The 16,374-nt window shown below is 46.9% G+C and overlaps 2 protein-coding genes across 2 annotated transcripts in view; both read right to left on the minus strand.

Moving 5' to 3' along the window:
* LOC119399690 (probable chitinase 10) overlaps positions 1–16,374 on the minus strand; it is a 685,554-nt gene that overhangs the window by 350,998 nt on the left and 318,182 nt on the right. The gene's annotated exons all lie outside the window — the stretch shown is intronic.
* Positions 12,459–13,187, minus strand: LOC125759138 (alpha-(1,3)-fucosyltransferase C-like). The gene has a single exon (XM_049417461.1). It carries the CDS (start codon positions 13,185–13,187, stop codon positions 12,459–12,461), a length of 729 nt encoding a protein of 242 aa, XP_049273418.1.

A 16,374-nucleotide genomic window follows, 5' to 3' on the forward strand; every position in this document is an offset into this window, starting at 1 on the left:
TCCGCCTTAGCTTTGTTTAGAAACGACACTGTCTTTCGATGTGATTGAGGGAAGGCGTTGTCTCTTCTTGCATTTTCTTTTCACAGTTTCCAGAATGGCTTGGGATATCATTAATCTCAACTGCGAGATTCACAAAAGCATTCTTGCTGCGCGAATTCCCTTTTTAATTTCAACGATTAATGCTTTAGTTGCTTGGATATTGCAACACTTGATGGTGCACGAAGAAAGTTCTGGTAGAGTCTTTGCCTTTTGTGCCAGGTTGTACGCGGCGATACGGGCTGCAAAGGACATACTTCCTATTTTCGAAGCACTACTTGTCTTGTACAAAAGGATATTATTGGATACATTCTGACGTAACACAGTCATCTGTGCTTCACTGCACAGATGACTGTGTTGACCTTGCAGCACGCGATACATATACGTAGCCGTGAAAGTTGCCTCGCGTGACCACGGTTAAAGTGCGCTGATAAGTATTCAAGCAGCATACGCATAACACGGGAATGCACGTTTCCACATTTTAAAGAACGCAATAGCGGAACTTCCGGTCGCCGTCACATGCGGAGGAGTCACGTGGCGCGTGTCGCTGGGAAGCCAGTAACCTACAACATGAAGCTTCGCGGTCCTCACTATTTTGCCAGCCTCACTACTGCCAGAACCAGAGTCGACAGCGACATGCCGCTCTTACAGTGACGTCACACGCGACGTTTCCGCTCAGGTCACGTGACTTTCTCGCATATGACGGTGACCGGCAGTACCGCTATTGCGGTCTTTAGGGTATGAGGAAACGCGCCACAGGCCAAACCATGGTTATAAATACACAGGCGTGTACGACCAAACTTGTAGACATATGTAGAAACATACATACCTCGCGCAGTACCCGTTCCCCGCGCTGTACCCAAACATGCTAGAAATGTACAGACGTAAGTTGCAATAAGGTTTCGCGTCACCTAGATTTGAACGCTTCGCGGGTCTGCGGCTTTCGTGGCCCACAGCGTTCTATTGTGACGAGCGCAGCTTATACTCGATTCATACCACTTCGAAGAAGTTGAGAACTCCGTCGGCCGTCAACAGATAGTCCAGCTTGTTTCGCAGCCCCATGGCTCCCGGAAGGAGTCAGCCGTTTCGAAGAGGCTCGGTGCACCTACGTCGCAGCATGTGTGATATCAGAGGAAGAGCTGTTACAATACAGCCGTCGTCTATCAAGAGAGAAAAGAGAGAGAGAGAGAAAAATTTTACTTAAGGAAAAAGGGGACGTGGAACATTATGGGTGGGGCACTAGTCCAGCGACCTACAGGCTACAGCGGGACGACCTCAGCAACGACACCTCAGAGGGAGCTCGCGAGCGGTGCCTCCACTGCCCCGCATTAACTTCAGTTTTCTTGCTTAGGAAAATGATATGGTGCAACTGTAAGGAATCAGCGACAACACGATGATTGAATAACTGCGCATCGTTTTAGGAATGCTTCGGAGGCCTCATTCGGATTTGTTAGACAAAGAGATATACTCTTTGCGCGACGCCTGTACATCGCTTCGACCTCTCAATTATATGCGAAACGCAGAGGCTAAGAAATGTCGGTGTGGTCTAACGTTATACAGGATGCTCTAATGTGGATCTCAACATGTCAACTTGCTAGGGCCTTGACTTCGGGTGATAGCTGATGCCAAGCCAGTTTGCTGCAGAATGGTATGAGCTGGTCCCAGTGCACAAGACACGTGTTGTCTGTGCCGTCTGAGCAGAATATCGTGCGAATGTATACGTGAGAAAGAAATGCCACGTAGTCTACGCACCCATGGCGGTGCATTAATGGTCGATTCTGTTAAAAAGATTTTATACTATCGCGCAAGCCTGAACGTTTTTTTTTCGAGAATACGTTGAATGCACACTGTATTCTGCTATTAAGTATGACAAAGTGATCATTGATTCCAATTTTTTTAGTGCGAATTACAAGGCACAGCTAGTGCTTGTCCAGCCTTGCTGGAGATGTGTGTCATGAACTCGTACTAGAGTAATGCCCTTGACATGGACTCATACAGGCTGATGATAATATTGCATGCTTCAGCGCCATGTTAGCAAAACTGCCGGCGTTCCATTTATGGCTCTCTTTATGTTCAGCGATGACAAGCCAATATACGGTTTGGGATGTACAGCTAGGCTAGTAGTCGGATCGTTCATAGCATGGCAGATATTCGACGTAGCGGCTCGTTCACTTGTGCGGTGCCTGTGTAACCATCTAAGATGTTATGATGTGAATTACAGCAATAAACCTCTGCCCTTTCTTTTTTATGTATAATAAGGGGCTCGTGTCTAAGGTCAAAGGTGATATGCTGCAAGTTTGGAGGTGAACACACGCTCGGACCTGCAATTGCTACGAAATTATGTATGGTACTTTTATGTAAGCGACAGATCCTCCGTTGCATAGAGCCATTACTCGACTAAGATGCAGAGGAAGAAATTAAGACAGGACCAACGCAGGTTGTTATTGGAATACGTGCGGAAGTATCGCAGAAATGAGATGGATTGAAAAGAAGGCCGCTAAGCTCGAGGGCTCCAGTTTGATTCCCGGCCACGGCCGCTGCATTTCGATGTGGGCGAAATGCAAAGAACACCTTTGTGCTTAGATTTCGGTGCACTTTGAAGAACCGCAGGGGGTCGGATTTAGTTCGAATTCCCCCGCTAAGTCGTTCCGCACAAGCATACTGTGGTTTTGGCGCATAAATCACCACCACCAATGATTGTTGTTATTATTCTTAAGAGAAGACCGCTCTTTTAGCAGCGGATATCTTATATTAGCCGACATTATACAGCACTATCCACGATCAAGACAAAACTATCCGGATTAGTCAATCATATAGCCATACATATAACGATAATTCACCAAAACTTAGTCAATGCTATGCCATGTTGGTAGTATGACATTAAGTACGGTAGGGTGCTGCCACTATACGAGTATATGTGACAAGACACCTCTCCACTGTTCGCCGTTAACAGATCGTTCAGAAATCGCGGTGGTAGGGGTTGTACCAACGCCTCTAGAAAGATGCCTGCCGCGTGAGCCAAAAACCTCCTGCCCAACCCTTTCCCTCCTTCACTGTTTATAAGGAGGGAAGTAGCTGGCGATCCTTGCGGTGGCCGCTTGCAACACACATTTGCGCATGCGCACATTACCTCCCTCGACTTCACACCACGTCAGCGCCATTGAAAGCAATAGGTGAGAACGTGGCGCCATCTGTCGATAAGCGACCGCAACTCAAGGCAGGACGGCTACAATGGGATAGCCAGCGACGCCGCAGGTATGTTTCTAGAGGAGGCGTTGGTTATACGCGCTTGTAGATAAAACACGCAGCGGCATTGACCTGCGTGAGAGGCTGTTCCACTTCTCTCCTATTTCCTTCCTCTCCTTACGAGAATCTCTGTATAATATGCAAACAGATGTACCGAAGGAAAGGTAGCAGGTACTGTGGCCTGGAAGCGTCCCACGGCGGTCGTCTTTCGGGCGTCGTGACCAGAGGAACCACGTACGGAATCGATGTGTGGCAGCTTGCGTCAATTCTTCTTGATGATGATGCACTTAGTAACTGTGGCTAATGCCCATTACGGGGCACTCCTGAAGAGTATGTTCAGGCGGGTACAGAGGGAGCTCGTCCTTTATCATGCAAATGAGGAGTGACTGAGGTCAAAATTTATTCAACAGAAAATTCTTCGCGTAAACGATGCATGGCAATCCATGCTCACCGACTAGACAGCTTGCTTTGCGTTCGAACTTAAGACACGGAAAAAAAATTTGGACAAGGGTGAAGCATGTAAGGAAGGGTGTTTCAGCTCCACTGAATGTGAAGCCTGTGGAGGGGCGAAGCATGCAGTGTGTTGCCGGTGTTCCCGCAGCAAAATCACTGCTAATGGGCAATGAGCGACAGAAGATGAGACACACAGACACCCAGTCCGCTTTAGGTTAACAGGCACGCTGCAATCTTTATTGTTTAACTACGCACACTGTGCTACAGAACGGTCACATGTTTGTTTTGCTAATTGCGTGCGTGTGCTTTTGAAACGTTACGGCTCACAAACGTAAGTTTAAGAACCAGGCATGTGTTTTTAAGCGAACAGATCCCGTAGCGTTAAATATTTCCCCTGGTGATCCCCTGGAAATGTGGAAAACTCTGAAAGCCCCAAATGCCTCAGCCATCACCAGCTTGATTACACGCACTACCTCTGTTAACGCGATGAAGGTTTGCTGGAACTTCATTCTATCATTATGGCTAATGCACTGACGCCCTGACCTAATCGTCAGAAACGTACGACGCACGCTCCAAAGCTAGAAATTCGTATTACGACGCATCTGCAAGAAATACTGCACTCTCATCAGCAGACAGCGCTGTTCGGATAAAAGCTCTGTTAACTTCCGGAAGAAACGAAAAGATCTTGCTACGACTTGCTGCGGCACTTTCTTATAACAATAGCTGCTGACATTTCGTAGCCACCGAGTTTCATTTTTCACGAGAAGGAGCTTTACACCAGGCACGCATACGTTGTTTTCAAAGTCTTTTGTTGACATCAGCACTCGTTCTGCATGCTACGCTGGCACGTTTTAATCTCATATACTTTACTGAAGGTGAAACTTTGACGTACGAAAATTTCTTACCAACGGAGCTACATTGGCCCTTAATTACATTCGACCAGTTTTAGCCCAGGGTACCGTCTTTTTTCTGAACTGTTCGTCACCTAAGGGGTTGCGGTATTAAGCTTCTTGAAGCCCATTTGGTCGCTGAAACATCGTTATTTACCTTCAATCATAATACTTGTGCGAGGAATTTCACATATATCATTTTGTAATGTTCATGCCCACTTAATATCTGACCAATCGTGAAGTTGAACATTGTTTCTAGAGCTTGGCCGCAGGTTTCGTGCTCTGCACTCGTTCAAAATGTCAATCATAAAATTAGAGCGACTCCACGTCAAATCGCCATTTAGTGCGCTTGGCCTTCATTTTTCCAAATAATCTGCACACCCAGTAAAAATTTGGTGCGATGCTTATCGATAATTATTGAAACGTTAATATAATGTGCATTAATTATTTCTTTGCTTAATACGAAACATGCAGGGGATAATGAAAACTCCTTCATCGCTCTGAGGTAACGCTCATACTAACGAACACAACACTATTTAATAATGTAAAAGAATGAAACACAAGTATTTTCACCGAAGAAAACTAAGTGATCGACAGCAGCCCTTGTATCAGATTGAGTTTTGTGCGTATTGTAGTGCGAAATGCGGTATTATTGCTTCCTGTAGTATGTGGTAGCGACAGCTGCGGTGTTTTTCGGCACTGTGTGGGAGACGGTTGGCTGGAGATGGTGACGCAGTCTAACCTTTCTAGGTGCCGCATTTTCAATAAGAGGCACGCGTGGCGTCTGCGCGCCCTCGTTGTCCTTGCCATCTTGTTCCGTGTCCAGCCTCCGTCACAGAAGTCACCAGTGAATGTCGAACGCAAATATCGTGTAGGTCACAAAAACCTTGAACGCTTAATATTTCTCCACTGGTGTATTCATGTATGAGGTAGTGGTCAAACTGCGCCAGGGCGGCCAATCCCTCTCTGGTCAGGGAGCGCATTACCGGCTGTGGTCTCCGGTGAGGCCACATCACTTTATGCAATTTCATCATCACGCGGATTTTTTTCCCCCTTTTAAATCCGATGGGAAATTGCTCGGCATCGAGATTCGAACCACCAGATTCGAATCTTATCGAAACCGAGAAGAGGAAATGGGAAGGGCATGTCGCGCGTGGGCAAGACAACCACCTGCTCATTAAGAGCAACAGACTGGATTCCAAGTGAAGGCAAGCGCGCGAGGGGGAGACAGAAAGTTAGGTTGCCAGATGAGTTTAAGCAGTTTCCGGGTGTAATGTGGCCGCAGCAAGCACTGAACCAGGTTCATTGGCGGAAAGTGAGAGAGGTCTTTACCCTTCAGGGGGTACGTGAAGTGCGAATGCGGAATTATTGAAGGTTGATGATGACGATTGTGATGATGATAATGATTTTCACCATTTATGTGTTGCGCTAAACAATCAGGTTGTAGCTGACGGCACCGCGCTGTCACAGAGACGTCGCGCATGACCTGAGTGTCATCCGCGAGGTGGACCTTAGGCTATTCCACGCGCGCCAACGGACCTCACAACTTTTGTTCATGCTGGATTTGTGCGCGCGTTTCCTTTATGTGCTTTCATGTTCTCTTTGAAGCATCGGTTCAATCCTCTTGCGGAGGGAGCATTGACGCGTGTGCTTGTCTCTCTTTCCATTGTGAACGCAGTCCAATGACTAAAACGCTTGCACCTGTCCGGAGGCATAGCCAGAATTTTTTTCTCGGGGAGGGGAAGGGGGTTGGGTCTGACCTGGCTTTTAGTAAATGTTCGTGTGTCTGTTTTCGTGTGTATATGCACGTACGAAATGTAAAAATTTCGCAGATGGTTGGGGAACCGCCCCGCCAACACCCCGATATATATATATATATATATATATATATATATTATATATTATATAGATATATAGATATATATATAGATATATATATATATATATACTGATAGTATTTATTTATTTATTGTATTATTTGTTACTCTATCTATCTATATATTTAGAGATACTGCATTGCAAATTCGGGTCTAAGCAGGAGTGGGTACATAAATAGAAATAACAAAATAATAAGTATGCGACGGATTATTGGGTCAGCTTCCAGCTCGCAAAATAGATCACGTGCAACGTCACAACAGGAGGCAGAAAAAAAGTTCCACACACGCCGTGGTGGCTAAGAGCGGCGCTGCTTAACACTCCCAGGTCCCAGGTTGAAATGTGCATATATAACCGATAAAATGAACGGGGGCACCACCGCCGCCGTAGCTCTATTCGTAGAGCATCGGACGCGTTCTTCGAAGGTTGCAGGTTGGGCCTCTGCCGGCGGCAAGGTATCTCTTCGTCCACTTTAATTTCTTCTCATTTATATCACAGCTACTGCAAATGACATTCCCCTATACTTTAGCGTGCTCTTCCACTGACGTCACAGAGGACATCGGCATATTCTTGCTACACTCTATTGGAGGCTTAATAGCTTTCGCATAAAGTCGAATTATTTGTATTATACTTGTGAACGTACATACAACGGCATGTTTTGAATTTCGCCCTTTTTGAACGTGAACGTTCACGCTGGAATCAAACGGGAGAACCTATAGACGTTATCGGTGCGTAGGCGCGTTGCCGTAGCCACGCACGTGTCAACAACGCCGGTTGCGGAGGCAGTTCGTCAACCTTTGTTCTCCTATCTACTCAACTTCAGCATTACTATTAGCCATGTGATGACTCATGTTTATACTCACGTCTTCTCACACATACTGCAAAGCACTAGCGTTCATACGCGATCTCAATATTTATTGATCAGAGCTGTGAGATACGGCGGGGGTCGGGTGGAGGAGTGTTTTCACCTCTCCCTGGCAAAATCTTTCATGAGAAGTTCTTGATAAAATATCCCGTATGAATTGTCTCTTCGATAAAAATGTGCTTACTGCATTACACCATTGATAACGCCTATTTGAAGGTGTGAGATGAAAATACGTCAAGTAGAAGACCAGTTTTATGAGATATTGATATTAAAGAGCATTGACACAATGGTCGAAAAAGTAAACAATGTGCTCATGGACTCATGACTCGACTCACTCAGACTCACTCAGACTCAGATCGAGCCGTAAGTGTGAGTCAGATTGAGTCCCAGCGAGCAATATTTGGTAAGTTTGAGTCCGGGTGAGTCCGGTTGAGGAAAATTTCAGTGAGTCTGAGTCCCACTGAATCCGGATGAGAAAGATTTTGATGAGTCTGAGTCCGAGCGAGTCCTAAAGGCAATATGTATTTCATGAGTGAGTCTGAGCGTGCTCCACTTTTTTTTGCCGACATATGCATTCTAGAAACATACGCCTCAACAGATGGAGAATAAGTAGCCTTCCTTACTGTTAGGTAGCGATGTACAGCGAGCGCACGCTCTTTCAAAAATTAATGCCGACGACGATTTTCCTTTACAAACTCGCGTAGATTCGGCGGTAATGAAGAAAAAAGTAATTGAGGACGTGTACACCCTACACAAACATTTTTAATGTTCATCTGAATATCGGAGTTCATACTGTCCACATTGCATCCCAGTTTCGGGTAAGTTGAGGATATTAGATCTTAGTAAGTAAAGTACAGACTATACTGAACGACGAACCTTGATTGTCAATTCCGAGTATTGTATTAGCGCTGCTGCCTGGAACTGTTTATGGCGCTTCGCGTCTGACGCTGCCCTAACGTTACAATTCCACGAACAAAATGTTTTGAACGGTAGTGACGCGTGAATGAATGTGCGTCAGTGCGCGAATATGGGGTTAGCGAACTTCGTTCGCGGAAACAAATAGAATCAATCAAATTTTTGTTTACCTTCCAGCGACATACACTTGCTACGAAAGTGGTACTAAAACGTAGGCTTGATCATAGGCGTGCGCAGAGAGGGGGCAGGAGGGGTCGTCTCCCCTAATCATCTAAGAGGGGGGGGGGCGCAAAATCTGCCCCCGTACATGGACTTAGTTGGGTCAACCATCGCCCCCCTAATGAGGAACCCTGCGCACGCCTATGGGCTTGTTCATTAAACCTTGTCAACATTTCTTTCTTGCCTGCTTCGTGAATGCGCGTTTTTTTTAGCGGCGGAGTTGTTTAAGCTCGCCGTAATTTGTCCATCGGAAACAGAAAGGGTCATCATCATGAACCGGCACGCGCTCTTTTCGTCCTCTTCTTCTTCGTCGTCGTCTTCTTCAGCTTTTGCTTCGCTGCCAGAACACGTGCGGTGATTTATGCGGTGCGGGATACCATAAGCTGATGGGCGAAAGAATGAGTACAGAGAGATAGAGAAAAAAAGATAGAAAGAAATCAAGTTCTTGGAGGAAAAATTTTTTGGCGAGGCGGGATTTGTTATCATATCTGTCGGGTATTTCAGGGAAATGCCCCATACTTTGTTTTCCAGCTTTTTAGCATCCGAACTTCGTAGGGTCCACCGAAATTTGGTCTTTTTCTGAAGAATTCAGAATACTGACGGATAGCCGGTTCTGCTGCGGCAAGTATACGAGTTGTAATCCTACCATTTATTTCATCAGTGCTTGAGTGATGTAATTTTTTCATCCAGATTGGGGGGGGGGGGGGCTTTTCGGGGAAGAGAGGCGAGTTTGCGGGATGAAGTATCCAACGAGGTGGACTGGAGGGTATGCTAGCAGCAATGTTTTTAGCTTGTTCTTCGTACGTCGATCGGTGATCCCTCGGTCGACAATCGGCCGTGATGAAGAACACGTGCTCGTACGGTTTAGTGGAATTCGTCGCAGCCGATTCCACGCCACGTTTCAATTGGTCCGATAGTTTAGCTGTTTTGCGGTATAAGAACTATTAGACTGAAGGACACGCGGCCGTTCCGCCGTGTGTACACATGCATTTGTATGGAATGGGCCGGGTGTGTACAAAAGCTTAGCCAGTGGTGCGCGTCGTTTATGACTTCGAGGAGATGACAGAGACCTTGATGATGATGACAGAGACTTGAGTCACGGATTGCCTGGCAAGGAAAACGAAGTTTTTGATGCATTCTTAGCGACCCTTGGGCCAATTTTTGATTTTGCGAGTAATGTAGTCGCTCCGGGCCAGCTGCATTGAAGAGAGTACAATAGATGAGCATGCGTTTCGCCGTATGTGAGCATGCTAGACAGTAGACCGAACCCTCCAGGTGGTGACGACATCATTGCATCGCTGCAAGATGTCTCTAGACGATAAGGAAGAGGCATCCCAAGTAGCGGGAAACGCCCAGCCTCCTAGCTGCCTTGGACTGGGGGAAAATAAACTTTTTTTAGCTTACGCCACACATTGGCGTGCTGCCATCTAATGCCGCCACGTGACTCGTAAAAACGGACAGTCCATCAATCTGGAGGTCACTTCGACGCTAGCGCGATGAGGAAGATATCCTACAAGATGGCTGAGTAATTGATTTAGGCGTTTTATGTGCAGCGGCAATTACTGTGAGGAGCACCACGTACCCATTGTCCACCTACCCTGTGACCCTAATTGGCGTCACAGAGATGCCACTGAGGGCGGTTCATATACAGTGGCTCATCTTTCCTAAAATTTTGAGACTTTAAGACTTTTGAGAGTTTTGAGACTTTGTCCGTACATACGGACAATTCCAGAGTACATTCGTATCTGTAGCAGGCTGGTCTATAGTGAAATGTTAGGGCATCGGCCCGTTATCCGAAGGTTGCAGGTTCGGTCCCTGCCCGCGGCAAGCTGTCTTTTCGTCGCCTCTTACTTTCTTCACATTAATATCATCACTACTAAAATACAGGTAGAGGAGTACAAATAACATTCCTTATGGCATCCGTAGATTCATTGTCTGTTGGTTTTAGTTGAGGCTTTGTCAAACAAAGCTACGAGCCCTGAAATTGCCTTCTTTCGTTGATCTATATATAGCGAAGTAACCTAAATCTATTCCAAGCCACGATTTAATATTCGGTTGCTTGGACAACTGCCTTTATATTAAAGCCCCTTTGATCTTGGTTAATCTGTCTGTTGTATTGAGTGAGGCAACAGTGCAACTCCTGTGCCTCTACCACCAGTTGTATTCCCTCTCCCTTGCGCGTTCGGTATATTGTAGCTGCTCGTTGCCTTTACACCGCTAGCATTCAATCCAAAGATGTATACCAAAAATTACTAGGCGACACCGGAAATGTTTTTTTTTTTTCAATTGAACAGTGAGCTATTAGAATAATATGACAACGATGGTGCGCACCTTTCCAGATAATGTTTGCAACACTTAGACAATCGGCCATGGCTTACTGCAAATTGTGAAGTATAACCCCGTCTTTCACCGCATCTCTGACAGCTGATGTCGCCAAGAAAAAGTGAAATGTGCAGCTGATGACACAATGAATTTGCGGTGATCACGTGTAGTCACCCAGAGTCTCGGTGCAATTGCACTCCGGATTATGGCTCGGATTGAGAAAAAAATGGTTATCGCTCATGTACTCAGGGAATTCTTTATTGAATTCTATTTATTTCATTTTTTATGCTAGTATGCGGAGAGCGTCACATCAAGTAGCTTTTCACGCAAATATTTATTCGTTTCCTTTATTACAAAGTAATTAACAGAGGTCTTCTTGTTTTATAGCCTTCATTTCCCCAATATTTTTGTTATCTGAGGTGCCACTTTTGAGTTTCGTGATAACTCACAACCAGTGATCACAGCTCACGATATGGCGCATCTAAGAGCCATATCGTTCCTTGTACACAGCGAATGACATTGAATGCATCAAATGTGGTAAATGCAACTACATAGCCCGGCATTATCCCGCAAAAATTTTTCACGGTTGATCTAACTAGTGTAAAGGCATTCTCGTTAATGAAAGCGGTGTATATACAGAAGCAGCTATGTCCGACTAAAAGCTGTGGTGCATCATCGGGATCCAAACGATTATATACGTTGTTTGCTGCGACAACGGAAAGCTCATCAGTTTTGTAGTACCGCAAAAGGAATATAGAATTCTACAATTGACAGGAAAACGTATTCGAAACGTCTCAACAAGTGCACTGGCCAAAGCTACACGCAGAACGAGTTCGCCCTTTCACACAATAGAAACGCAAAATAACATGTCAGAAATGTTCGCACACGTGATGGAAGAAGCCAGTCGCGAAGCGTCAAATGTAGTCTCGTCGGCAAAACCGCAGAAGACATGCGGGGACTTCGAAACCATCAAGACATCTTGCGGGCGTCGCACCACTAGCTACACCAGAACTGCACGAGTAGCAGCGCTAGAATTCGCTCACACACACACCGCGCACTGGTCAGGAGAACATGAACGAGATGGTGTAAGTATCAGTACCTACAGATCTTGGCGCACTAATCACAGAGCATAAAACTTCGACTCAGCAGGAAATCGCAGAATGCTTGCAGTGACTTGGGCACAATGGAAATGTTCCAAACTCCACTCTTTAGCTCAGCACGTCGCCTTGCGGGACGTCTCAATCAACAGTGAGTTGAGTTTTACGATGTGGACACACATGGAAACAGTGGAGAAACCAGTTTCCCCCACTGCACGACGCCGGAGTCGCTCCGCTTTGAACGGGGAGTGTTCGTCACAAACCTTGTGTTATCGTTCCAGCTGTGTCCATCAGCGCGGCCCCGTGTTTTCTTCTGCGGTGGGCGCACTTTCTCACAAACGGCAGCGTTTTTGCTCCAGCCACCACGCTTTATGTCTTGGTAGGATGAACTTCGTCGCACTGTGGGATCGCTATGCAACTTTGTGCAAAGCTCGCAATAACCCGATTTCAACGACTCACACTCTGGCTTCTTTCCATTTGAAATACGCGACATACTCCGTGTAGTTTCGTGATAATGCGACAAGGTACTCGGCAAGCTTCTCAAAAGATTCGAAAGCAAAGGCGTCGATGTAAGAGTGGCGCGGTGCGGATCCGGCTGTAGTTTGCACCGCCAAACACCACAGGCACGATGTCGTACTTGAGAGCAGTGAACAGTTTCTCGGTTACGTATTCCGCGCATATAGAGTCCTCGAAAGTAAGTATGAAGTGGTAATTGCGCTCGAAGTGTTTCATAGGAGGCGTTAACTCCGGTCTTCGGAAAGTCGCGCGGACCGCATTTACCATAAACGTCGACGTCCATGTACTGCTGGAGTTCTCGACTGAAGTCTTCCGTCCGCTGTAACTCAGGCAGTCGCTAATCAGCCATACGGCGGTTCTGCTCTTTGTCTTCCACAGGGCTTTCATGTCCCTCTTCGTGGCCGCGGGCTTGGTGCCATGGTCCACGGTCCGGCCATAGGGCACGTAGACGTCCGAGTCTGACCGGTACGTCATTGTCCAGTTGAAGATGTCGCGCACGGGGTTCAAATCCACGTACTCGATGCTTTTAGGGGTTTCCATCATGTGGAATACCCACCTCTGCCAGCTATGGCGTCTCGGCGGAAGATCCCAGATCCGGAAGTCGGGCAGATGAAAGACGACGGCGTCGCTGAAGTCCAGGAGACACAGGTCGTTGGTGACGACGCACTTGGCGCTGCAGTTTTCGACCAGTACTTCACCGCGTCTCGTGTCGTCGAGGGTGCCGTACCACTTTCGCGAACGTGAGGTCCACATCATGATCCGTGGCAAGTGGCGAGTCTGATCCTCTAAGACGTAGGGAAGGCAGTCCCGACGCCCGACACGGAATAAACCGTGCAGTCGTTTGAAGAGACAGTTCGGCGTCATCACACACACAAACACACACACAGCTGTCGAAAGCAGGAGTACGTCTTTCCACTTGATAGTCCCAATAACAGAATTGTTGGGTTTTTACTTGTACATCAGAGGATGCATGTTTCTGGAAGAAGAGGAGAGAAAGAAAAAAATATCAAACTTCGGTAGCACGTCAACGCCAAAAGACCAGTCAACCGTGGCTGATATGAATGAACGACAAGGTGTTCCTTGGTTCATTAATAGGTCATGTGGTTATCGTTCCAGTGTTTCGTTATTTGTAAGAGAGGTAGGTAGGTACGTAAACAGCTTTGTTGATTCACGAGAAAATCGTGTGAGGTGGCGAGGAAAAAGGCAGCAGAACGACGATAGGCCCTCAGGTCGCTGTAGATGGCCGGGAAGTTGCGCTTTTGGCGACCCGCCTGGCCCGGCCCACTGTCCGAAGCTGTACCTCCAGTTGCGAGGCAGGAGAGGCTTGCCTCGAAGACCCTGTATTCAATGGTAAAATCCGTTGACTCGCCTTAACTTTCCACACGCCACGTCACCCAGCTTCAGTACCACGGTGCTCTTGGATAGATCTTTATTTAACAATTAAAGAAGCTGAAGGTGCGCCCGCTTTGATCGAGCTCATCTAGGTTGTTGCCGCCTTGCGGTAATTCTGCAATGCAGATTTTTGTGATCGCCCTCATGTCCAAGATATGTATTGTAACGACACCGAGGAATCACGAATCCAATACGGTCGCCATTGCTGTTTATTTCCGTTCCTCTTCTTTCTCGCCCTCTAAGAACTGTACCCTTGCGTCTTCTTTTCCATCTTCTTCCTTACATGTATATGTAAGTATATTGCCGCGTAAACGTTGATGTAGCTACTTTCTTTTAACTTTTGGCTCTTTCCAATGTCGTGGGTCTGCCCAAGAGCAGGGTTTACGGCGGTGTCCTTGAGTTGCTCGCTGGTTCTGTTGTACGACTGCGTTATCTTTGTTCCTACGAGAGGCTATTTCCCATTTAGGAGACGCAAGCGACTCTGCATCCGCGGCGCCTGAAGGTATGCGGGGTGAACTGTACGGTGGAAGCCTAACGAATGTCGCAGTAGCTTCTTGTGTGTTTTTTTACAGCGAAAGCTGTTATGAGATCATTTCACCGGCCGTTTTTGGTGCCGTAGTTGTCCGCCGCCGCCGCCGCCGCCGGTGTCCGTAACCAGTATCGCTCGAAATAAGAAAAAAAACTAAATAACCTCGTTCCAGGATGGAACGAGGTTCGAACCTGGGCCCTCTGCGTGGGAGCCCAGTATTCAACCTCTGAGCCATGCCGGTGCTTGAAACTGCTTTGCAAAAAGGTCCTATACAGGCTTCATGTCGGGAAGGAACCACATTAGCATATGCAATATAGCGTGGTAGAAGAGTAAAATAAGCACCAAGCGTCGCACAACGCGAATTATGTAACCAGGCGTCATACAATGCGAATTGCGCAACGAGTAGGTTGTTGAATGCTTCCAACAAATTACAAAGAGCTCTGCCATAATTCTTCATCGTCATCACGCACATCATCAACGAAGTACGCATAGTGCCTTACATGCGTTTAGCAGGTACCACGGCTGTCTGTGAAATGACGAAAAATGGCACGGTGCCTACTGCCTACTTCTCAAAAATTACAATGATTTATAGCGTAGTGGGTTCCTCGCAAGTGCACTTCTGTTGGTTGCCAAGGAAGCCCATAAGGCTCCCATGATCCATTTCCTCAGGGTCTCAATAAAGTCAATTCTCTCTCTCTCTCGCTCTACATTTCTCCGGTTAAAGTGTGTTATAAAGCGTGGTGGGACAGTTAAATAACGACCGGGCGTCACACAACATGCATTACGTAACTAGTGGGTCGTTTAAAGCTTCCAACCATTACAAAGGGCGCAACCATAATTATTCATCGTCATCAACCCGCCGCATCAACAAACTGCACATAATCGCTTACATATGGTACCTCGCTTCTTCGCAGAACAACGAATAATGTCGCGCTGGGTGCTTCCAAACTTCCCAAAAATTACGCTTTGTGGCGTAGTGGGTACGTTGCTAATATACCTGTATTAGTAGCCACAGGAGAGTTTATGACGAGCTCTAGAAAAGCCGCTCTTCCAGCTTTCGCTGTGACTGTGCTGCGCTTTCCGCGCAGGCCTGGCGTTTTTTTTTTACTTTAGTTTAGATCATCATTCCTTAGGCGGACGGAGGTCATCGAGTTCAAACTCGGAGGAGACCGCCCGCGATTGGGCGTACCTGTTTGAATTCGTGACACGCGATTGGGTGTGGTCGGCGGGGACCTCCGAGCGGTCCTTTTTGTTCGGTCTCTGGGGTGGCTCGGGACGCTTCAAGAGGAGCCCAGAGAGAGTCACACCGGATACGCCACTAGAGCAGGTTGCAGCCAGCGCTGCCCAGAATTGTCAGAGTTATGTAGCGTACAAGGTGTACCGCGTCTAACTGGGAAAAGTTAGCCAAATAACTCAATTTAGGAAAAAGTCTGTGGATCTGCTGTGTGTACGTGTAATCTCTCCGGTGGCGACCAAGCAGCGACCAGAACACTACGCTAAAAGATAGAAGTAAAGGCAAAAAATAAAAAAAAACACGGTTGATCCCTCCGTCATAGGAATCGGAATAACACGAAAGTAAAGCGTGCCCTTACAGAAGTAACTGAATGCTTACTGTACATTGCTATAAGAGAGTTTGCAGAATGCATATTGATGTCTGGCAACTAATGGCGCCGTTTAACGTGTATGCACCCACTTTGATGATTGGTGGTACATCTCCATCCCGACGACTAATGTTCATGCTAAATGATTAAACAAACCCTTGTGGTAGCTGTAGTAGTTAACGGTGAAAGCGTAATCAGAGAACAAGGTGTGATAGCCAGAAGAGCGTCGCATATTGGACGCAGAACTTGGTCGCCATCCCGCGGCATGTTAAAATGTGATTGAACACCACGTCCGGACTAAAGGGAAACGCAAAGCGCGTCGTGCCGCCCCGGTGCCGCCCCGGTAGCCCGGCCGCAATTTTTCTCGGGGCGAGCGCGTGAGCATGGAACGCGGTGTTACAGCCAGGTGAGGCAGGCG

Source organism: Rhipicephalus sanguineus, chromosome 7 (genome assembly GCF_013339695.2).
Source record: "Rhipicephalus sanguineus isolate Rsan-2018 chromosome 7, BIME_Rsan_1.4, whole genome shotgun sequence".
In the NCBI taxonomy this organism is placed as follows: Eukaryota; Metazoa; Arthropoda; class Arachnida; order Ixodida; family Ixodidae; genus Rhipicephalus; species Rhipicephalus sanguineus.